Source organism: Dissoconium aciculare, assembly GCF_010015565.1.
Source record: "Dissoconium aciculare CBS 342.82 unplaced genomic scaffold K489scaffold_6, whole genome shotgun sequence".
In the NCBI taxonomy this organism is placed as follows: domain Eukaryota; kingdom Fungi; phylum Ascomycota; class Dothideomycetes; order Mycosphaerellales; family Dissoconiaceae; genus Dissoconium; species Dissoconium aciculare.
Window position 1 is genome coordinate 49,585 of NW_022984956.1, and position 22,420 is coordinate 72,004.

The window sequence follows — 22,420 nt, forward strand, 5'->3', positions numbered from 1 at the left end:
ATCCGTGGCAGCTGTCCACGTCACACGCTTACAACATGTCAACACCTACGCAAGGCCAGGCCTATGGCAACAATGCATACCCAACCCCAGCATCACAAGTGACCGGTCCATCAGCATCGCAACCGGGATATTCGGTCGAGAGGTCGTCTCAATCCAACTCCGTGACTCCGTACCAACAGCAGCAGCACCAATCCCAACAGCAGCAACCTACCAGCAACCCACCATTCGAGAGGTACTGTGTCATTCACATTGCCACCACCTGTGATGAGCATGGAGTCTACGTGACAAAGGACAGTGCAGAGGTCATTGAGATTGGATGGGTCGTCATAGACGCAAAGAACCCTGAGCGAGAGGTATGTGAAAGAGCGAGAGACAGGAGATATGCTGAGATAAATAATCACAAGGAGAGAAAAGGGCTACTTGCTGACCTTAATCACTGCTACAGCTCCACCGTCAATCCGTGCTGGTCCGACCCGTGAACACGCCCATCACGCCGCTGTGCACTTCATTGACCACGCTCACTTGGGAACATGTAAAGAACGCAGGCACCTTCCGCGATGCCATCAATGCGTTCGATGTCTATGCCAGCGAGCATCTCGTTCCCAAGGATGCCGGTCCCGGCGCGCACCCTTCGTTTGCTTTCGTGACCCTGACGCCCTGGGATCTCCGGGTGCAGCTGCCTCGTGAGGCGCGTGACAAGAACGTCGTCCTCCCACCTTACCTGCAGCACCCGATCCTCTTTGGACTTCGTTCGGAATACCAGATGTTCCAGTCTCAGCACCCCGAAACTTTGGCCTTTAGCTCGTCCAGCCTTTCGTCCATCTGCGCTGGTCTGGAGGTCGAGGAAGTGCGTTCATCTGGAAAGGTCACTGGCGGACTGCCATTTCACCTACAAGCTCTGGCTCCTACCTCGCCCCGACGCGCTTTGGAGGAAGCCTTGACGCTGTCCCGTTGCTTAAACTCCTTACTAGTCAAGTCTCGACCTTCACCAAGCAACCCCCAAGGTACTGAGGGCATCCTCTCCCGCCCTCTCGATGCCCGGAGTGACGTCCGAGCTTTCCTCGGAGAGCGCAGCAAAGTGCTCCACTTGAGCGGTCTCCCTCACGATACCACTCAGTCGGAACTCGAGAGCTGGTTTACACAATACGGCGGTCGTCCTATCGCATTCTGGACGCTGCGAACTCCCGAAGGCGGCAAACCCAGCGGTAGCGGTTTTGTTGTCTTTGGTAGTCACGAAGAGGTACGTTTGTGTTTACATCTTTTTTTACATTCCATCCGTGGTGTTGTGTTTTCGGCTCTTTCGTGCGAATACCCGGCCTCCATCTATCTTTCACGCACACTTGTATTCGTGTTCATGTTGTGCGACGTCAATTTTCGGCTCGGGCAGCCGTGTTGGCGGGCGGTGAAGAAGTCGTTACATAGCCCCCACTGTTCTCATGACCAGGCAAAAGCGGTCATTTAGCCCTCTGACTGTTGAGCATGCCTATCGTTGCTTCCAGAGTGCACTGGTGATCACGGCTGAGGCATCTGAGACTGTTGCTCACTGCGCATACTTCACCAAGCTTTCGAAATGGCAGCCTTTCTGACAAGATCAACCTACGGTCGGTATTGCCCGAAACCATCGCATACTAACAACTTGGAAACACAGGCCGCTGAGTCGCTTAGCATGAACGGACGAGCGTTGAATGACCGCGCTATTGAGGTCTCACCTTCGTCGAGCCGAGTTTTAGACCGTGCTGCTCAATCGCAGCCTCCGGGCGGCCCACCACTTCTCACTCCATTCCCGCCGTCAAAGAACCGACCGCGTCCGGGAGATTGGAGCTGCCCAAGCTGTGGCTTTTCCAACTTCCAACGCCGCACAGCATGCTTCCGCTGCTCATTCCCCGCCATGGGTGCTCAGCCAGACCCGTACGGCCAGCAGCCATACGGAATGCAGCCTGGACCTTACGGTGGCCCTAACTATGGTGGACCCTCCGGCATGATGGGCGGACATGGACACGGACCCGGATACGGCGGCATGGGCGGCGGTAATATGAGCGGCTCTGGTGGACGCGGAGGAGTTGTTCCCTTCCGTGCTGGTGACTGGAAATGTGGCAATGAAACCTGCGCCTACCACAACTTCGCCAAGAACATCAACTGCTTGCGATGTGGTTCCTCACGCAGCAACGCCGCCGTCATCGCCGACAATGGTGCTCCAAGCTTCCCAAACCATTCCTACGGCGGCCCTCCCAACATGCCTCCTATGCAGTCGATGGACCCGAGCTCGTACAACTCCATGCCCCAGCCTCCTGGCAATTACGGCGGTAACGGCATGCCTGGCCCACCGGGCAACTTTGGTGCTCAGTCCTTCGGCCCACCATCGACATACGCTTTGCCATCCGGTATCGCTGGTCAGAATCAATACATGGGCGGCGGATACCCTCCTCACATGGCCGGCAACAACAACCACGCTGCTGGACAAGGCGGCTTTGATAGCCGAGCCGAACAAGCTTTCAACCAAGGCAACTCCAGCGGACCACCGCAGGGCGGACAGCAATACGCCAATGGTCACTACAACGGCGGCGGTAACAACAACAACAATAACAATCACAACAGTGCCAACCACAATGGCTACGCAGGCGCCGAGAATGGTTCCGATCCTTTCTCGTTCCTCTCCTCGGGCATGAACAACCTCGGCATCAACGAGAACGACAACCGTCGCGGAAACCAGAACAACGCCAAGTCCCCACAATAGTTGTGTTTTCGTCGTCGTCGTCGCTCGGAGCAGACTGGCAGGCAGGAGCAAGGACAACATGAGTAGACTGCAGTCACAACAAAGCATCTGGAAACGTGCGTGCGCATCACCACCAACACCGAAAACAATTTTATTACATAACAAAGCATCTATTCACAGTTTGGGCCCAAAGGCAAACGGGAAACATTCTTGCATTGGGGCGCGCCGAGAGGACAAAAATGGAGGGCGATTTGAGCAAGGGGGAGGCGTGAGGGGGGCGCGTGCTGGTTGACGTTGTTGAAAAAGGGTTAGCGATGGCGTCCGGTTCGGTTCGGTCGGTCGGTCGGTCAGGCTCTTGGGTTTTTCGTTTGCGGGATTGAGAAGCATACACACTTAAGCATTGGGCGAAAAAAAAGAAGGACAGAAAAGGAGGGAGCAATTGAAACCGGGCGTGGAGAGGGAAAGTCCCTTGCGGGAGAGCATTGGTCTGGCGAAAGGTATGTGATGGTATGCCTTTCGATTGGGATCGGGGATTGCGGCTTGCTTGCCTGCTTGGTTCTTCTCTCTTATCGTATTCTTCTTCTTGTCTGCTCTTGCCGTATGTATGTATTTAGTTGAATTTCCTATCTTCTTCACCATTTGAGTTGTTTCCTTCTTTCCTTGTCGATTTCATTGTCCAACACGGCGATTTCCAATCTGAACTAAGGACGATACCTAGGAAGAATACATCGCCTCGGTGTCACACCCGAAGCCCATCCGCGTCAGACGGTGAGGAGGTCTAACAAACCTGGGAAACCAGCCATGTCGTGTCCGGGAATACTGAAGCCCCGAGGGTCCTGTGAGCGGTGCGAGGCCGCGAGAACGCAGCTAACATATAGTGGCATTTCCGGGCTTCCATCTCTGAGGAATTATACTGTCGCACAGGGCGAAACCGGATATAAGAAGCGTTGTTCCTATGGTGTCTCGTAGCAATGGTGATATTTATTCGATGGTGTATTCATGATGTGTCAAACTTTTTCATATATGATGCGTTACTGGAAAAAAAACCTCAAAGCAGCCTCAGTGGCCGGGAGCGCCATCTCAAATACCCGTGTTGGGATCGATCCGCCAGCCGATGCAGCTATTCTTCACAACACCGCCCTGCTTCCCATCCTTGCCATCACAATTACAACCATCGATCGGCCCGCGTAAGTACTTTTTGCACTGATCCATGTCAAACGTCCAGGAACATCCGGAGTAGACCTCGACACTGAGATCGATGCGGTTGCTTCCCGGGGGATTTTTCTTGGCGAATTGCGTGAAGCCAGGTCCGAAGACGGATGATGTGGAAGCGATGGGCGCCAGGTTGTAGCTGCAGAAGGAGTCCGCCGCAGCGGCCATCTTGGCGTTGGTCTCTTTCTGGCCGGAGTTGTAGCAGTCGAGGGCGTTGTTTTGAGGATCGGGGTGTTTGTAAGGGTCGGTGGGAGTTCCGCCTCCGCCTCCGCTGCCACCGCCACCGCCACCGCCTCCGCCGCTGCCACCTCCACCACTGCCTCCGCCTCCACTGCCGCCGCCTCCGCTACCACCCCCGCCACCGTCGTTGCCGCTGGCCGAGCAAGGGGTCTCTTCTTCATCATCGTCATCATCATCCTCATCGTCAGGGTCGTTGTCCGGAGGATCGTATCCTGGTCCATCAGTGACACCAGGAGGGTTGGGGCAATTGAAATCTGGGAAGGAACAATCCTTCACGGTTGGAGAAGGTTTACCAGGGTTGACCGTGATGGTGATGCCCGTCGGCCAATTACCGCCTGGCGGCGGGCCCGGAGGGGGATTGATTGATGGCGGTTTCGGTCGGGGTGTGGGCTTAGGACCTCCACCACCGCCGCCTCCGCCACCACCGCCGCCACTGCTCGATGAGACGCTTGTTGCGGGGGGTCGTGTCGTTCTGGTGGTACCAGATGACACGTATGTCACCGGTGGCCATGTCGATGTCGATGCGAAACTTGGTAGTGGCCAGATGAAGAATATGGGCGTCGTAGAGCTAGACGTTGTCGTCTTAGTGACAGTCGGGATGGTGGTCGGACCAGGTGCCGTGAGCGTGTAGGGCACAAAAACCCACTCGGTAATGGTGATGGCGCTACGAGTGATGGTTGTAGAATACGAGCCATTGATGACTGTCATGATAGGATAGTCGACAGTGCTGGTGGCGCCCGTCCACGGAGGGAATTTGAACGTGCAAGGAAAATTGTCGCAGGCAATCTGAGGATTTGGCTGACCCCAGATCTTGGGATCGATCCAGATAATTTCACCAGAGCCGGGTTGCCCATCTTCACCTTGCGCAAGAGGCTGACCTGCTGGGATGATGAAGACGGTGGGGAATGTGGTGCCAACAGGAATTGTGACGGGCTTGGGAAGCGCGACTCCCTTAGGATACGTTGTTCCGTCCTCTCCCGTGAATGCCTGATTCGGCACAAAACCAGCTGGCAGCTGGATTGGCAAGTATGTACCGACTCCACTTGGAATGGCGAGCGGATTACCGAGACTTCCTCCGGTGCCGCAGCATGTGGATGAGATGAGACGGAAGAAGCTACAACTTTCGCAATCGTTGGCTCCTGGACCAGGAGCGTTGTTCTGATTACCATCATTCGGAAGACTCAAAGCATCGGACTGAATCGGAGCACTCAATGTAAGTGTTGCTCCTGGTGCCACAGTCGTATGTGGTAGTGGAATGACAGTAGCGGAAATTGGCGATTGATGGTCAGCCTTACCCTGTGCGAGGTCCATGACAGTGATCTGCGACCAGCGTGGATGGCCCTTAACATTGAGGTTGTCGGCAGCGGTAATTCCCTTGCCATCTGAAAAGATCATGTATTTGGCTCCGATAGTGATCAGATGTTGGAAACGAACGTTTGCTTGGTTCTTCTCGGCAAGAATAAGAGCCTTCTGACAGGTCTGCGAGTCGATGCAGTCCTGGGTGTAGCTGGAGAACCAGGAGTAAACACCGGCACCCGCAAAATGAAGATTTGAGCTCTTTCGCACTATAACGGCCCATGATGCGTCACAGCCATCGGAGTCGCTGCCACAGCGGTAGGTCGGGTCTCCAGAGAATTGTCCGATGACGTTGGCGAATGGCTCCGGCGGCTTCGGCATAGGCTGGTAGTAAGGAGATTCGGTCTGAAGCATGCCAGCGTAGACATTGCTTGCACCGTTGAAGTTGTACTGATAGTAGACGGAATGCTCAGAAGCAGTACCGTACAACCAAGTTGCAGTGTTCGATTCAATCAGGAAGCCTCGGGCAACGTAGACACTATTCTGGATCATCGGATTGCTCGGGCTGGATAAGTCTGCATCGTCAATATTGTGATCGGCGACCCAAAGCCACATGTTCTCGAAGTATCCCGAAGCTTGTGAGGTAAGGTGAAACAACATGCTAGCACCCTGGCAGCCAGGATCGGTACCAGTAGTGATAGCAGGGCACTCCTTATCGGTAAGCTTTGTTCCCGTTGCACCGCCTACACGGGCGTGGCAATCCCACAATGCAGCCGCACCCTGGGTGCTGGCTTTGATGTTCCATTCCACCAAGATCGCTCCGGCGGTCGGACCTTGCGTGGTGAACAAGAGATCCTGCATCTCCATGGTACCAACGTCGCCGGCTCGACCAACTCTCAGCATGACTCGTGGGTTCTTAGGATCCTTGAACTTGTCACCTGACGCGGCAAATTGTGACCAGGTTTCACCAACAAGAACGGATCCCGCAGGAATGAGGATCGTATCGGTCAGGATGTATGTTCCAGCATCGACGAAGATAATTTTACCAACGTTATTGTTGAATGCTGCTTGGACAGCAGCAGTGTCATCGGTGGAGCCATCACCTTTGGCACCAAGATCTTTGAGATGGACGAAGTCAGAAGGTGAGCGAGTCTCATACTGAGGTCGCGCGCGCTCGTAGTACGGCGAGTTTGTCTTGCTCGTATCCAGAAGTGATGGCTGTCTTGGGTACTTGGAGATGTTTCCTCCCATGTTGAAGCTACGAGTGCCACTGGCTGAGTAAACAGGCCCAGCGACCCATTCATCGATGTGTTGGCTACCACCTGCGAGCAAAGTCTTGCCGCTTGTATCTGCAACACCGGTGGTGACACTGCTGAAGTCCACATTCTCGAGAATTATGCCAGTGCTGCCGCTTCCAGGAGTTGAGCTTAAAGGCGCAACAATGACCGCAGTCCCAACTCCACTGAAGCTCGAATCGACAAATGAGGCAGATCCGATGTTGCCAGAAGACACTTTGACGGAATCAGTCTTGGATTGTGTGGTGCCGTCGGGGAGCAGTTGAAAGCCGACTTTGACGTTCTTGACAGTAACGGACTTCCAGACCCAGCCCCAGTCCCAGATGGTTCTGACGGCAGTGTCACAGCCATCAAAAGTCAAGCGCTGCGCTGTGAATTGCTGGTTGCCTCCGTAAATACAAAAGTTGCCGCCCTTGAAGTTCACGTCCGAGATTTGACCTAATTGATCAGTCAGTATCAATGTGTCAAGTTTAATCTCCATCGGGGACGCTTACCTCCGCTGCCATTCTCGGTAAACATTCCACGCTGATTTGTGCCCGTCTTGGCAATTAGGTCGACATTCTGCATCGATGTGGCCTGTGCGATTTGATAATGGACGCCGGAAACACCCTGAACAGGACGAGTTGCCGTAACATCGATTATAAGGTTTCGGATCTGTCGATAAAAGTTGGCTGTGTTGACATAATATTCCTGATCGAGACCATCAGATCCGGCGCCGCCGCCAGTGTATTTATCGGTGGACAATACACCCAGTCCGATGAAACGGCTGGCAGCGAGGATCGTTGGGCGACTGTTAGCATCGCCGATAGCTTGAGTTCCGAAGGGCATCTCGATCGATTTGGAAACAAGGTAAGTGCCGGGAGGGAAGTACACGATGGCGTTCTTAGTAGTAGAGCCATGACAATTTTCACCACATCGGTTGCCATCGATCATGGCCTTTTGAATCGCTGCTGTGTCATCGGTCTTGCCGTCACCCGTAGCACCATAATCCATGACGTTTCGAAAGATCTTGTAGCTGGGGTCGTTGCCCCACGGGACAGTTCCTTTGCGCGCAAGACCAGCCATCCAGAACGAGCCAGCCCGAGGAGCAACCGTGGCTCGTCGAGTGATATTAGCTGTTGCTCCCAGGCCAGTAATACCAGCAGCATCTGCCTCTGCGACCAACGCTGCAGCAGCTGCCAACTCGGCATTTACGTCCAGAAGTGGAGGTGGAAGGGACGTTGCATCATCAAGCCCAATGAGGCCGGCAATGCCTCGACGTTTTCGTCGCTGTGCCCCATTTGCGGTTCCGATAACGGTACCTGGAGCAAGCTGATATGCATTCCGAGCGACATTCGCGTAACGCGCTTCGTTGAGCTTCGTGGAGTCGGAAATCGCCTGTTCTACGAGACGGATGGCGGCTTGCAGCGCGCTTTCCGTGGCGTTTTTCAGCAATGGGGATTCCGTAATAGCTCGCCCGTGGATGCTCGAAAGGAGTTGTCCTCCTCGAGGGTAGGTCTTTGTCCGATGTGGCGTGAGAGGTTGCACATACGCGTCGGATTCCTCGTCCTCGCCGGAAAATGAGATTGAGACATTTGAGACGATGGCTGGAGATTTGGGCGCGTTAATCATATCCAATGACGGCTCAATCATACTGCCATACTCCGAGCTCCAAGTGCTGAGACCTTCCTTGCCGAAGTTCATGCTCAGCTTGAAGTCTTGACTGTGCTCGGTCTGGTTCAGCATGTAGTGATGCGTCTGGACACGATATCGTGATCTGATCTCATCCATACTAAGATTGTGCAACTCCTCGTGCCAAGTAGTAGCATTGGCTGAGCTCTCGCTTCTTCGGAAAGGATTGGCAATGTCCTCAATATCAATCTGGCCATGTGACGAGGGAACTCCGTCGTCTGTATTTCTCATGCGGAAGAGAAAGGGAACAACTTGTGCGCCGGTTGGTGTTTGTCCGAGAACTCGGGCCATGTAGTTCCGAAGGATTTGATGCGATTCGGCTTGGAATTGCTGCTCGGCTTTGTACCGAGTAGCTGCACATCTGAAAGCGGCGCATCGTGTATTGGCACCTTGACCGCCCTCGATCCATGTTGCAGGAGGAAACTCGTCGCAGGAGTAGATCATTCCAGATGGATTGCCGTTGGCATCGGGTCCAATTTGATTGTTACTTCCCTGTACCAGAGCGATCGTCGGCCAGAATTCACCGTGGCCTGGGACTGCTGCGACTCCAGCGCTTGCTCTCGTACCGATCGTCCAACGATAGGCAAGCGGCTGGCCCGGATTTCCTGTCTCCGGACATCTTCCATTGTTGATCCAGTTGCTGGGACAAGATTCACGATCTCGTCGCCAGTCCTTTCGGTCTCCGTCAAAATCGTATGAAAATTCAGACCGTGTTTGACCATTCACTGTGTGTCCCGTGAGCCATGCTCGGGCATTTTGGCAAATTGCTGGCATGTAGCGGCAATTATACTCAAGGAAAAACGCTTGCGCAGGGCGGAGCACGGGCGTGCAAGCATTGCCGGCTTCAGGCTGCCAGCATTGACCGCCGTTTGCATTCTGTAGGTTTTGCGAATATCTCTGTGCTGTTGATGGCGCAACGAGCCAAATTAAAAGCCATGCTGTAATAGCAGCACGTAGCTGAGACATGATGCATACAGTGAAACCGTCGAGCAACGAACTCGAACTGAGCTGCCTTGGGAGAAGTGAATAGGAACTCAATGAACAAATGCCCCGGCATTGACAAAGATATGGTTAATATTGGATCGATGAGCTCAGGCTTTGGGATACCAAGAAGCACATAAGCTAGTACACCATCACAATCCTTCCAGGTGATAGAGACTTCGCGTAGAACGTAAATTGTGCAAGACGCGAGTTGTGATTCTCGGCTTGAACCCATACTTCACAAGGCGAGGTAAGCACTATTCCGCACTTGCAATGTCTCCGCTCACGGGTTAGTGAACAATCTTACACGCATAAGCACGAAGTTGCCCTGCACCTGTCAACCAAGACCACGGAGCATATCAGGTTACATTAATAGATCCTTCGAAGCCACAAATGCTTCGTGCTTGGTTCGGGAAATAGAAGTCGCGACACCTCTTGAGGAAACGCTCTTCTAGGGTAACGACCATCTCGGCGATACACACGACACCGCAGTGCCGGTGAACGGAGCTCCATCTGTGTGAACAACGTGCATCTCTCCGCGGATGCAGCTCTTGAAGGACCGCCGCGGGCTTGGTGCCATGGTGGTCAGCATCTAACGATGTAACGTCGTCCGTCTTCGTTGTCATTGGAAGCTCCACAAGATGCGGTTGAAGAGTCGGATCGAGGAGGACCGGTGGTTGTCAGACATGCCTCGTGGTGAGGTTTGACGATAGTGGTCCTGCGCCACAAAGCTATGCTTATGCACATATGAAGGACAGTGCCTGATGAGGACCGCCAAGCCCATAATTCTCATGCAGGGCGTGGAAGGAGTGAAGTGATCCGCGCGGTGAGAGCAGGGTTCACGAGCTTCAAAGTTCGCCCCAAGCTCGCCCCAAGCTCGCACAAAGCCCGCCTGTAAGCGCCAAGCCGCAACCAAAATCTTACCTCACTCAAGCTCCTCCCACTGGTGATTGATTAGATTGATCCACTTACCTAGGATCCTACGACAGCGCATTATTTCCTCATTCGTCAAAGACACATTTGCGTGCTTTGTATATCCGCGCGGAAATTTCTCCCCTGATTCGCCCTTGTTCAAGAGTCGCGCCGAACAAGGCATCAAAGGACGCTTAGCGTTATGCTGTCAGCGAAAGCGATATACGAGATTGAAGGCTTTAATATGAGATTATCATCAGCCTCGAGCAGCCGAGGTTGATAGAACCAAGTCTCAACAATCGGGGCCAGCGCAAATAACTTTGACGAGTCTACAGATTTTATGGACGAGCGTATCTACGTTCCTCGTTGCGCTGTTCTCCGTGCTTAGTGAAGTGCGAGGGGCTTTTCTGGCAGAGCTAAATTTAGGCTATTCGACGACGATACATTGTACGCGGGTTACAGAGCTCGCTGTTTGCAAAATCTCCGGGGCTTATGTGCATCGCGCAGCGCTGAGGACCTTTTTCCTCGGCGGTGATTTGTTTCGTGACCAATCTGAATAAATAGACATCAGACAACGATACAGCGCGTGAAAATTCAAATCATGAGACTAAGTCTACCATGGAAAGCAGAACATCCCTTAGGTCAGCTCACACCTTTTGACGTGCTCTCGTCTGAAAATCGTACTCCTATGCGCTTCACCCATGCCTCGTCCAAGCTTCTGGCGCTCAGAAATGACCATAGTCGCTATGATAGACCAGTGTTGTACCATTGTTACATTTGCCAAAGCGGGATTGACTGCAGGTTGCGTTAGTGATTGTGTGAAAGCTCGAATTTCTCGCCAGATAGCGGGAAGCATCGAAAACTTACCAGCCGGTACCACATTGCTTCTCCGTAGAACCGCACATTCCATCAGTGCTGCAGCAGGCTCCAAAGGTGACATCGCAGGTGTAGTGGTGAGGTCCACCGCAGGTACCGTCGGGCGTCGTTCCGAGTTGCCATGGCGCAGTGATGGGCACTCCGGGCAAGGCCGGCGCGACGAGCGTATCTGCCTTGGCGCACTTGCCAGAGAAACAACTGTCTTTGCCGCAAAAGCCATCACCTGTTCCACAGCGGCCGTCGTTGCTGCAGCAGTCGCCCCAGGTGCCACCGCAGATGGCGTTGCCATGTTTCGGTCCACAGGTGCCGTCTAGCGAGTATCCAAATTGGACGGAGCCGAAACAAGCACCAGAGTAGCACACTCCTGTGGCACAATCCTCTCTGTACCAAAAGAGTCAGCATGAATGTTTCTGATGCCCGGTCGTGCAGGGAATTTAGAACGTACTCGGAATTACCACAAGTGAATGTCTTCGAGTTGCAGCACTGCTTGTCCGTTCCCAAGCACGAGGCGTTACCATGAGGTGCACCGCATTTTCCGTCCCAGGCTCGCACGGGTTCGTGGACTTGGGAAAATTGCGTTAGCATTGCAGTCCTTGTGAGTACCGAAGCTGTTCAACTTACAGCCAACGACACAGTAATCAGTTTCGGCCTTAATTCTCTGACAGTTCTCGTCCAGTTCCGGGTTGAGATCGAGCAGCTCCGCAATGGTCAATTTGTACTTTTGCGCAATCTCCGTGCAGGTGAAGTAGTTGACATTCTTGCCCGTTTTCGCGTGATATCTGCAATTGGTCTGGCCGACCGAGGCGATGCTTCTCTTCGCGTTGAATTGCCATGGTACACAGTCATCCCTCTTTACGAGAGCATTAATGAGTCCGAGGAGGCATTGAAGCACAACCAGAACACGTAGAGTCAACATTATGATTGCTCCCCGCTCGAGGCCACGTCGTCCTGGTGAAATTCAAGAACTTGTTGATTCAGCGAGCTTGGGACTTCGCTCGGGAAAGGGAAGATGATTGTTTACTTGCATGGGAGTCGCCAAACTCACTTCCTCGATGAGAGTATTTGCGTTTACCTCTAGCTTTAGCTTACTTCGTCAAGGAAGTAAGCACGAACACACAACGCTAAGACCATCACACTTCGATGAGAGTTCGGTCGTCGTGAAAGCTAGGCTGATGGCCATCTGGTTGTGTCGCATTCGCTTCGAAGGCAACCACACCCTCGGGCTGCCGTCGAGAAGCTCACGCTTCTGGGAGGATGCATCAGCATCTCACCTCGACATCTCACTTGCAAGAGAATGTTGGTCATTTCTGGCTAAAGCAGAGGAGAACCCGTCTTGGCATCAAATTGGTGGAGCATGAGAGGGCTTGGAGATAATCCTTCCAGCAACGATCCGCAAACGAGGTCCGCGGCGAATGGCACCTCCATCTCAACACTCTGATGGATTATGGTGCTGCAGCCGTGTACAAGATTTTGGTTGCCAAGTCCCGTAGCATACGCCACATCGAAATTGTGCATGTACTTCTGTCACGTTGTGCAGTACTATTCACAAGACAATATCGGTAAGCACTACCATGGTGTCGTCCGGAGCTTCCGGGGCTTTTCGATCGACACGCCTCTTTTAGGGCCGAAGTTCACCGAAGAAAGCCATTTTAAATATACCCGTGGACCCAACAATAAATATGTAGGAGCTGTCCTCCGTGCGGGAGCTAGCCAGCGGGCGCCATTCGGGCTAGTATATGCTACTTTATGTTTCTTCCAAGGCCTCCAGTACATCCTCCCTCCATCTCCTAGGCTGCGATCGAGGTACATACCATAAACAGCATCGCGCATCCAATTCACACTCATCCGACGCCAGCCAGGAGCGAGACACGTGGAAGGACAGGTCGACAAGCACCGAGAAGCTACCGCCAAGGATCATAAGCACTTGCGGCGGATGTTCACCTACCTCCAGCACCGCCCAGGATGATAAGCACTAACAACGGATGTTCTTCTGGATTCAGATTATCGAAATTTATATTCCCGCCCAACACTTGAGGCGCACTCCTGTGCGGTTGCGACATCGTTCCGGCACCGCGATATCGCCGCCGGCCTTGTGAAGGATTGAAGCAATAGACATGTGTTGAATACTCCAGCCGAGGTGACGACGACGAAGTGGTTCCTGTTGAGAGTTACTGTGACATCGTGCACGAAAGATCCTTCGCGTGGAGCTCGCAGCTGATGCTTTTGGTCAGCAACCCTTTTCGGTATGCATTCCTGGTCAGTAAGCTGTCCTGCATGAGACCACTCGTGGTTTGATGGTAAGAGGCATGGACGACTGGATGTGCTGTGCGTGGGCTGTAGGCTTAGCTAGCTAGGCAGTTTGCTTCGCTTCCAGAAATCGATCGAAGTATACGACGCACTCAAAAAAAGGAAACAGGCAGTCCTTGTCCATATAAGAGCGACTGTAGTTCCAAGTCATCTCAGGCACCCTACCTGCCGATCACCATTTCTCACACCTATTCTACAACTCTCCTCCTTCTCAATCACAATGAAGCAAACTATCATCCTCAGTGTCTTCGCTGCCCTCAGTACTGCTGTTGCTGGTGCAACTCTCGAATCTCGGGCTACCTGCGGCGAGACTGACAAGCGTGTCTGCTACGGTGTCGACAGTGGTACCTCTCAAGACGTCAACCTCGACGACGTCCAATATGCCGCCGACTACCTCCGCTACCTAGGCACATCAAACAAGGGCCTCGACGCCATGTGGAAGATGCCTGCCGCCGTCGGCACCTGCGACGAATGGCAATTGCCCGTCGACTACCCTGGCACCGTCCTGTCCCTTGCCAAGCACATCGTTCCCCGATACGCTGCTTACGTGCTATACACCGACATCGCGGATGCTATCGATGGCGGCGAGAACGCTTCCGCTGCTGCGAAGAAGCAGGCTCTTCTCGGCGCTTGCGGGGTTCATGGAGGTATGGTTGGCGTCAAGACCAACTCAACAAATCCGGCCTACAACACTGCTGAGTACAAGAAGACCGGTGCTAAGCCGACTGGTCTCTTGGTCAAGATCGTTAAGAACAACGCTCAATAGGCGGGAATCAAAAGAAGGGAATTATGGGATTGTTCGTGGATAAGAACTGGAACATGATGATCACATTTGTATTTAACAATTTTACGAAGCAAAGCGAGGAAGACTTGGAACTCGAGTTCTCTATTCCTCATTAGCCACACAGTGTAGACAGGCATTGCAAGGTACATTAAAACCCAATCAATTTGGAACCACTAGTGCTATCCATGGATGATGTCGAAATGCTGAGTACTGGAATCTTATTGGTCCACGAGAAGGTGCCGAAGAACGTGTAGTTGATAAATCTTCACTTGGGCAGTGTGTGGTTGTCACTACTCCAATTCGCAACCCTAAGGACAATAGTCGCCCGGGCGCGGTTTGGAACATTCCAAGGTTCGTACCATCATGGGCGATTATTAAACTTATTACTGCATTCGGACGTAGTGACGATAGTGAAGGCAATCCTGGAATCATGCACGGCCCTGGAGGTGTCAATTAGGTCGTGTATATATATGTCAACCTCCCACCCTGGGATGCCTTCTCGTCTTCATTCGTTCCCCCAGACCAAAGTCACGTCACTGGTGACATCCAATTCATGAGAGACATCTCACACCACTCACAAAGCAGTAGCGCATATCGACTCTCCCGTCTGATCATTTGTGACTAGTCTCATGTCAACCTCATCAACCAAAGAAGATGGATACCCATCTTGGGAAATGCTGTCGCCTGGGACCAACTCGTCATTAGTGAACGATGATACGAGATTAGATCCCACGCTTGACTTCCTGGGAGTTCAATGGGAGCTGTCGCACTCTACTGTGTCCGAAGCAGTACGGTTCATGATCAACGCCACTGATGAGCGAAGCGGCTCCAAACCTTTCAACCAGGATGAATCCTATGCACAGAGCTCGATCTGCGAAACTCCAATCAGCGCTGTTACCATCTCCATTCACGAGCTCACGGAATGGCAACGTATCTGGAAAAAGGGACATGACGATCACTTCTATATCTTCAAGACCACTGGTGAAAACGCGTGTGGCTGTAAGCCTGAGGATGCTCCAGCCAGTCCAACACTTACGATCACTGCTCCCGAGGGTAAATTCGTGACGATTGGACAATACGTCCAAGAAGTATTTCCATGGCTGCGGAGTCTCGAGCGGCAGATCAGGGAAGCGATTGGACAGTTTGACGGTCCTCTCGATCCAGAATGGAACCTCGTGCCCATGCCATTGATAGATCGTATATTTATCTATAACGATAGACTTGGAGCCGATCTAGAAGCAATGGAATACGCCTCGAAGCAGCGCGAAAAGGTTGCCGTGCGCAAACTATGTGACGGCGTATTCGAGAGAAATCCCAGCTATATTGGAGCGACCGACCGTCCTTCCATGAAGTCATACCTGCCTTTGACAGCGCCGGCACAGATGCCGCTCTCGTTGGAATTCTTTCGACTGCGATGGACCTTGTCATCGGATCCTGACGAACCCGCCGTGTTCGTCGTCGACGATCCTGTCAACACTGCTGAAGCCGGCAATGGAGAGGAATACACTCCCGAGAACCCAATCGCCGCTGCATCGATCGGCGAGCGGCCGATCTCTGCGGTGGTCGTCTCGGTGGACGTGCTCGACCAGTTCTACGATGCATGGTGCAACTTGCACTCCGAAGATGACCCAGCGCCCGACTTCGACAGCAAACCTCGTCCACCAAACTGGCGACGGCGCTGTATAGCCTGTAACGAAGACTCTCCCCGGCCTGGCCCTGGTCCCCGACTATTCCTCCAAGCGCCGTCTCGGTACCATTTCATCACCATCGGTCATTATGTCAAGGAAGTGCTTCCTTGGCTACGAAAGCTAGAACCCCAGATCCGACGAGCAATTGTCAAAGGAACACAGACAGTCAGCACATATGAAGCTCTGCAACCGGAGTGGGATGTTATCCCATTCATCGCCAATTGTGCACTGATACAGATTTGTCATAACGAGCCAAAGTATGGCCGGCAAACCCTGCATGGCATGAAGAAGAGACGTGCCTTACAGATCAAGCAGCGTCAACAGGATGCAAATGCATGAGTGCGCAATTCGAATCGATGCCTAAAACCATTGCTCCAATCTGCGACGTCAACAGAAGAAATGCGCATGTAGACCGTTCTGACATTCGATTGTCGAATTTCTGAGTCAAGCTCTACGTTGTCGTTCTGACTCTCCGGGCGAAATTCCCCATGTGTTCCGATCGTCACATGGCCGTTGAGAGGTTGTGGTGATGTTGTGCACGGCGCAATCGTATCAGAATTTAAGCTACTGTAGGTATGAGTGAAATCACCTTGATGGAGATATATACCCAAAAACGACGAGTCTTAAAATCGATAAGAACGTTTTTGCATGCCTCCAAGATCTTCTCGAGAAAGTGTACCCGCACTCATGAAGTTGATGCGATACACTTGATACATCTTCGCAGACGCACACTGCATCGTCTCTTGCTGTGTTTGTCCATGCCTGGATACTTCGAGACACTGGTCCAACATACAGCAGCGATGAAAACATAGCACGCCCGCTCAAGGGGCTAACGATGGAGTGTTCTCAAGAGAGTGACTCTGATAGTGTACAGACTCGTGCAGATGAGCTCGATCTTGCGATTCATCTGCTCGTCGTAAACCTCAAATTCGAAGAGTGGCTCTTCATGCGACACCTGGTCGGCCTTTTTTGTTTGTTTATTCGAGTCTCGATGAACTTGAAATGTAGGCGCTGCCATGAATTGCGCATACAAAGAAGAAGCAAACTACTATCTAGATCGTTGGAGACAAATAAGAACAGGCTGGGGTCATCATGGGAGATTGCGGAAGATTAGGTGACGGACCGAAGAAACCATTCACTTACACAAGCCAGGTTGCCGCTGCGTCATTCTGCACAACACCAATCAGTGCGCTTTCGGTGTCCATCGATGTCTTCGAAAACTGGCACGACTTGTGGGACGTACTTTATTGTGAATGCGATCAGGAGCGTGACACGACTGTGGAGGTCTGCAGGCCAATGCGTCGTTGCGAGTCGCGCGGGTTTGATGCTCCACTACAAGTTCCGGCCCACGACTATTCATTCAAGCACCTTCGCAATATCATTCAATCAATGTGTGTCAATACATTCAAGAAGTATTCCCATGGCTTCGTAGCCACGAGACTCTCATGCGCAGAGCTGCTGTTGTCGGGGATCATGTGGACAGCATTGAAGAATCACTCTCATTTGAGTATGATCTCATCCCGGTCCCTCTCGTCGACAACGTCCAAATCTTTTACAACGAGCCTCGGTATGGGTTGCAGTTTATGGAGAGCATGAAACGCCGACGCGCGAAGCTGATCACACAGCGACAAGAACAGCTGGGACTTCAGAAAGCCATGGAGGCCACTGCCGTGTCCCAATAAGCGGACCATGTCCTAGCCATGTTCTGCTGCTCGAGCAGAATATGGCCATTACCGAGCTACCTTGGATGCTTGGGTCTCGCTGTGCGTTGCAGCAGCTACCATGGATTATTCTGCAGATATCCAAATGTATCTACCGATGTCTTCGAACCTAGCAAGCAATGCCTCTACCGGGAAGCGTTGACATGTTTCAGCGAGAAAATGGTCCAAAGTAAGATAGATAATCCACGGACTCAAGAAGAAGGTTCCTGATTTACACACGCTCACGGCCTGTCCTGTAAAAAGTCCACAACAGCTAGAGTAAAGTCAGTATGTGAAGAGATGTTCTGCAGGGAAATCGCCACCAGATCGTGACATCAGCACAGCAGTTCGATAAGCAAATGGGACTGACCTTCTCGGAAATCTTCCGGCTTTTCGCTAATCACCCAATGACCCGCCTCCACATCTACAATCCGGAAACCTGGAAAGAATCTGCCAATCGTCGGCAACATCTCATCCGCCACATAAGGACTCTGTGTACCCCGGACAAACAAAGTCGGTCCCTCCCATCGCACAGTATCCGGATCCGAAAATGGGAAATCGCCCATGCCGTTGAGTGCGGGCTGCAGATACTTCAGCGGGACCTGCCATTTCCGCTTATTCCCAGGGTCTTCAGTATCGCGGATGAGGTTTGTCAAGAGGAACTGCCGAACCGGCAGGCTCTCCTCATATTCCTGTAAAATCTTGTCCGCGGCGTCGAGACTCGTGACGGCGCTCTCCTCAATGCGCCGCATCCCCTGCATGTACTTCGCAAATCCACCATGTAGGGCCGCGTCGACGGGGGCGTTATCCACCGGTATGAGATTGGCTATTGTCTTTGCGTCGATTTTGCTTTCGCGCTGGCCTTGGCGGAGCGCGACCGTCATAGCAATTTTGGCGCCCATGGAGTGTCCGATGAGGGTGACGGATTCGAGACGGTGCTCGGCGATGAAGAGCTCGACGTCCTCGGCGAGGGCAGTGTAGTTATGCACGGGTGAATGTGAAGAGTCGCCGTGGTTCCGTGTGTCGATGGCATAAACGGGACGATTTAAGTCGCGGACCAGTACTCTGTTGAACGATGAGTTACAACACGTTCTTCAAGAGTGTCTCGTTTGGTGCGCATACTTACTCATGCTCCGGTTGTTTCGCTTGGAGCCAAAGAAGCCGTGGATGAAGACGATAGGTCCACCAGTCATCGCCTTCTTCGCATCAGGCTCGTAGAAATCGTAGGCCATGTTGATGCCATTGCTCAATTCCGTCGTCGAAAACGCACGTCGTGACTGACGAGCAAATGTATGCCAGACTGGCGAACCCATCAAAGGTGACGCTCGTCTCAGCAATGCCGCATGCATCATGATACGATGCAGGTGATTGATTCTTCGTGAATCTATGCCTGGAGCTTTGATACCCAGGTACTTTCGTGTAGATACCTAGGTATGGTAGATGGAGGGAGCTTCTCCGAGCTTCAGAAATTCCTGCCTCGAAGCCCCATCTACGTCACAGGTCACAAATCCATTTTCCAAGTCATTCATGTTTTCGCGATTCTGTGCGCGGGCTGTTTTGCGAGATACAACCTTGCGAGTGTCACGACATACGATTTCCCGAGTGAATATCAGAACAATCATCATGGCTCCAGTCCTGCGAACAGATCCCAACATCATCATTACCGGCACTCCCGGCGTTGGCAAAACCACTCACTGCCAAGAACTTGCTGCCAAAACCGGCCTCCACCACCTCGACATCAATGAAGTAGTCAAGAAGCACAACATCGGGGAGGCCTCGGACGACCCAGATGACCCCAATTTGCAAATCGTCGACGAAGACCGACTGCTAGACTGCGTAGAAAATGATCTAGAAGAAGGTGGACAGATCATCGACTGGCACGCCTGCGACCTCTTCCCAAGGAAACAAATCGACCTCGTCTGCGTGATCCGATGCGACAACAAGATCCTCTACGATCGTCTGAAGGCGCGAAATTACGGCGGAAAGAAGCTGGAGGAGAACATGGACTGTGAAATCATGGAGGTATTGCTCAACGAGGCGCGGGAGGCCTACGACGAGGAGATTGTGGTCGAGTTGAGAAGTGAGAGCACGGAGGACATCGATGCGAATGTCGAGAGGATCGAAACCTGGATACGGAATTGGAGGAAGGATAATGGGAAGGAGGGAGATGCGAAGGCTGCGGGTGCAGAGGAAACGAGGGATGAGGACAATCCTTTGTTTTTGCATGGTTGATCGCCATGTCGCATAACGAAATCACTCATGATATGAATTTTGGTCTTTATACTTCCTGTTGAAGCCATTCGACCAGTTTGGCTAATGCCTTCCCGCGATGCGAAATCTTGTTCTTCTCTTCTTTGGGCATTTCTGCGTATGTTTGCCCATCGTACTCGAAACATGCATCCCAGCCTGTGCACATATGATCAGTCCGCTGCCAGTTTGATGTTACTAGTGAAGTTCCATACCAAAATTTGTCGGGCCACGAGCAGGCACGATGGTACCCTGGTGAGATAAATTAGCGAGGACAGAACATCACAATAAAACTTGAGTTGTCGCTCACTTTAGTTCTACCTTGGAAAATGATCGGTTTATGACCCGGTCCCTCTGAGTAGGCGAATGTGCAGACCGCTTGAGCAGCCTTGTTTTCGAAGCCTGCGAGCAATTTGTGGAACTGTTCGACGCCGAGGGATTGCAAGAACCATTTGCTGTCGAGAGGAACGATATCAGTACTTCTGATTAAGTCATGCTCGACTCGGAATTACACGTCGTATCGTGAACATACACATAGGGACCTGGAAGCTCGCCGAAAGCGTCGAAGCAGAGACATGTGTCTTCGACCAACACGGGCCCTTGAACCTATACGGAGCAAGAAAATCAGACCTGACGATCCCATTCGAAAACCGCCAATACAACTCATACCGCTTCAGCAGCACGATTGCATTTGTCGATTGAAATTTCCTCAATCGTGCCTTGTAGTTCGGGGAGATCCAATGCTTGATTCTGTAGTTTCACGGGCGTGACGGAAAGAATGGCCTGCACTTCCGCCAATTTGTTCTTGTTGCCGGTGATGAAATTAAGTTCTTTGGGCGCCATGATGTTGAGTCGTATCTCTTTGAGAATCTGGCACTGCCCAGGTGTTGATTAGATCAGTGTGTCAGGAATTGCTGGTTGAGGAACTACAGTAAAGAGGAATCCGATTGACCTTGTAGAGGTTATGACGAGGATGGACCCTGGGGTGATTGAACGCAGAAGGCTATCGCTGACCCCAAGCGATGAGATCGATGTCGAAATATTTCCGAAACGCATAAGGAAATGAGAACGAGATCCTTTCGATATCGATTCCCACGTCATAGTTCACTCATAGACCGACAAGGGACGCAGGTGGCAGCAACGACATACACGATACCAAAAAGGAACTTTCAAATATTTTTATTCGTCTGTCCACGGCAGCAAAAGAGAACCGTGTTACCATGACCTGCTCAAAACGCCCGTTAACGTTGACACCATGATAACCATGACTTCGCCCGACAAAATGCTAGAGAAGCAGCCAGCCAGCCATTCCCATTTAAACAGCGTAAACCGTCTCTCCGATCGCATCCCTCTAAACGCTCTCCAAGACAGTCTCCTTGAACTCCCGGTTCTCAACCTTCTGGCCTGAGTCATCGGTCGACGACTCGCCGTGCAGCGAAAGAAGGTTACCAAGGTCGAATTTGGGTGCCTTGATGAGCTTGACCTTGCGGAGGTGGACCTGTCGAAAATGTGTTAGTATATCCTGTAGCTGCCCATTCCGAAATTTATCCATATCAACATACGTTCTGGAGAGGGTAGATGCCCTGTGTGCTCTTCTCAATCTCGCGTCCGATGACCTCCGGGATGAGCTTGGTGGTCAGCTGGCTGAGGGTGCAGCTCTGAGCCTCGCGGGTCATGATATCCATCATCTTCTTCCGGATAGCCTTGATTTGCGATGATCGTGCGTATGTGGTCTTGCGAATCTGGTTGGGTCGTCGCTTGGTGAAGGCGATGCAGAAAAGTCGGAGGAGGTAGTCATCGGTGGTCTTGACGACAACGTTGGCCTCGATGAGGGATTGCCACTTGCGCACAAGCGATCGGAGCTTGTCGGAGGTGAAGTCCAAACCGTGAAAGTTGGTCAGGCAGTTCTTGCCTTGGACCTCGTCGACGCGGAGTTTGACCTTGCGGAATGAGTGGTCCTCATCTTTCTGAAGGTCGGCGAGCGAGACCTCGAAAATGCGGCCCTTGAGAGCATCGTTGGCGTTCTTCAAACCGGTGGTTCGGTTGACGAGCGTCTTGCCGACACTGTAATACCACGTTAGCCAATGGATCCCTTCCCAAATCTCTGTCGAGATTATATTTTCAAATGCGATTGGGTGTGCGCGTACTCTCGGACGTTGAAAGTTGACGGGGCCTTGAGCGAGTACCAGTCCTTGCGAGCAAATGGGTCTACTCGCTTCTTCAGGCCCTTCTTGCCCTTGGACAATCTCTTGTTCTTTCCTACGGCCATATTTGCGGCTGTTGTGGAAAAGAAATGAAGTGTTGTGAGATGTGCTCGGTTTGGTGATCGTGTGTGATTGTGTGGGCTTCTATGGCTAGCGTCGCTCACAAGATTTGTCGGTGCGAAATTCTTGGCATTTCCTACCCGCAACAATCTGGTGGAGTGTTCATGTCCAAGCTTGTCACGTGATCTAACGGCTACGTAGCCGTCAGGACTTTCACTTCGTCATGTTCGAGAC

At 52.3% G+C, this 22,420-nt stretch overlaps 10 protein-coding genes across 10 annotated transcripts; 5 read left to right on the top strand and 5 right to left on the bottom strand.

The window, feature by feature from the left end:
* Positions 1-35: 35 nt before the first annotated feature.
* K489DRAFT_319391 (uncharacterized protein) lies at positions 36-2,734 on the top strand (the record flags this gene model as incomplete). Its single annotated transcript, XM_033601383.1, has 5 exons — positions 36-98; positions 141-353; positions 446-1,240; positions 1,649-2,381; positions 2,463-2,734. The coding sequence occupies 5 exons, from the start codon at positions 36-38 to the stop codon at positions 2,732-2,734; spliced, it is 2,076 nt and encodes a 691-aa protein (XP_033459605.1).
* A 1,059-nt stretch (positions 2,735-3,793) lies between these two features.
* K489DRAFT_409718 (glycoside hydrolase family 55 protein) lies at positions 3,794-9,393 on the bottom strand (the record flags this gene model as incomplete). The annotated part of the gene is made up of 2 exons (XM_033607623.1): positions 3,794-7,194; positions 7,251-9,393. The coding sequence occupies 2 exons, from the start codon at positions 9,391-9,393 to the stop codon at positions 3,794-3,796; spliced, it is 5,544 nt and encodes a 1,847-aa protein (XP_033459606.1).
* A 1,652-nt stretch (positions 9,394-11,045) lies between these two features.
* Positions 11,046-12,112, bottom strand: K489DRAFT_319377 (carbohydrate-binding module family 18 protein; the record flags this gene model as incomplete). The annotated part of the gene is made up of 4 exons (XM_033601382.1): positions 11,046-11,115; positions 11,188-11,577; positions 11,642-11,759; positions 11,818-12,112. 4 exons carry the CDS (start codon positions 12,110-12,112, stop codon positions 11,046-11,048), a joined length of 873 nt encoding a protein of 290 aa, XP_033459607.1.
* Positions 12,113-13,723: 1,611 nt separating this feature from the next.
* Positions 13,724-14,269, top strand: K489DRAFT_388563 (uncharacterized protein; the record flags this gene model as incomplete). Its single annotated transcript, XM_033606425.1, has 1 exon — positions 13,724-14,269. The coding sequence occupies one exon, from the start codon at positions 13,724-13,726 to the stop codon at positions 14,267-14,269; it is 546 nt and encodes a 181-aa protein (XP_033459608.1).
* A 647-nt stretch (positions 14,270-14,916) lies between these two features.
* K489DRAFT_370226 (uncharacterized protein) lies at positions 14,917-16,314 on the top strand (the record flags this gene model as incomplete). The annotated part of the gene is made up of 1 exon (XM_033603110.1): positions 14,917-16,314. One exon carries the CDS (start codon positions 14,917-14,919, stop codon positions 16,312-16,314), a length of 1,398 nt encoding a protein of 465 aa, XP_033459609.1.
* A 603-nt stretch (positions 16,315-16,917) lies between these two features.
* On the top strand, positions 16,918-17,791 carry K489DRAFT_211186 (uncharacterized protein). Its single transcript, XM_033599653.1, has one exon. The coding sequence runs from the start codon at positions 17,068-17,070 to the stop codon at positions 17,569-17,571; it is 504 nt and encodes a 167-aa protein (XP_033459610.1). The 5' UTR covers positions 16,918-17,067; the 3' UTR covers positions 17,572-17,791.
* A 219-nt stretch (positions 17,792-18,010) lies between these two features.
* Positions 18,011-18,988, bottom strand: K489DRAFT_318940 (alpha/beta-hydrolase; the record flags this gene model as incomplete). Its single annotated transcript, XM_033601362.1, has 2 exons — positions 18,011-18,740; positions 18,798-18,988. 2 exons carry the CDS (start codon positions 18,986-18,988, stop codon positions 18,011-18,013), a joined length of 921 nt encoding a protein of 306 aa, XP_033459611.1.
* A 189-nt stretch (positions 18,989-19,177) lies between these two features.
* Positions 19,178-20,081, top strand: K489DRAFT_379941 (P-loop containing nucleoside triphosphate hydrolase protein). The gene has a single exon (XM_033604772.1). The coding sequence runs from the start codon at positions 19,299-19,301 to the stop codon at positions 19,905-19,907; it is 609 nt and encodes a 202-aa protein (XP_033459612.1). The 5' UTR covers positions 19,178-19,298; the 3' UTR covers positions 19,908-20,081.
* Positions 19,954-20,765, bottom strand: K489DRAFT_318799 (Ham1-like protein; the record flags this gene model as incomplete). The annotated part of the gene is made up of 5 exons (XM_033601349.1): positions 19,954-20,081; positions 20,138-20,174; positions 20,233-20,377; positions 20,455-20,528; positions 20,592-20,765. 5 exons carry the CDS (start codon positions 20,763-20,765, stop codon positions 19,954-19,956), a joined length of 558 nt encoding a protein of 185 aa, XP_033459613.1.
* A 355-nt stretch (positions 20,766-21,120) lies between these two features.
* On the bottom strand, positions 21,121-22,191 carry K489DRAFT_356428 (ribosomal protein S3Ae; the record flags this gene model as incomplete). Its single annotated transcript, XM_033602537.1, has 3 exons — positions 21,121-21,420; positions 21,485-21,986; positions 22,070-22,191. 3 exons carry the CDS (start codon positions 22,189-22,191, stop codon positions 21,274-21,276), a joined length of 771 nt encoding a protein of 256 aa, XP_033459614.1. The 3' UTR covers positions 21,121-21,273.
* Between the last annotated feature and the right edge of the window lie 229 nt (positions 22,192-22,420).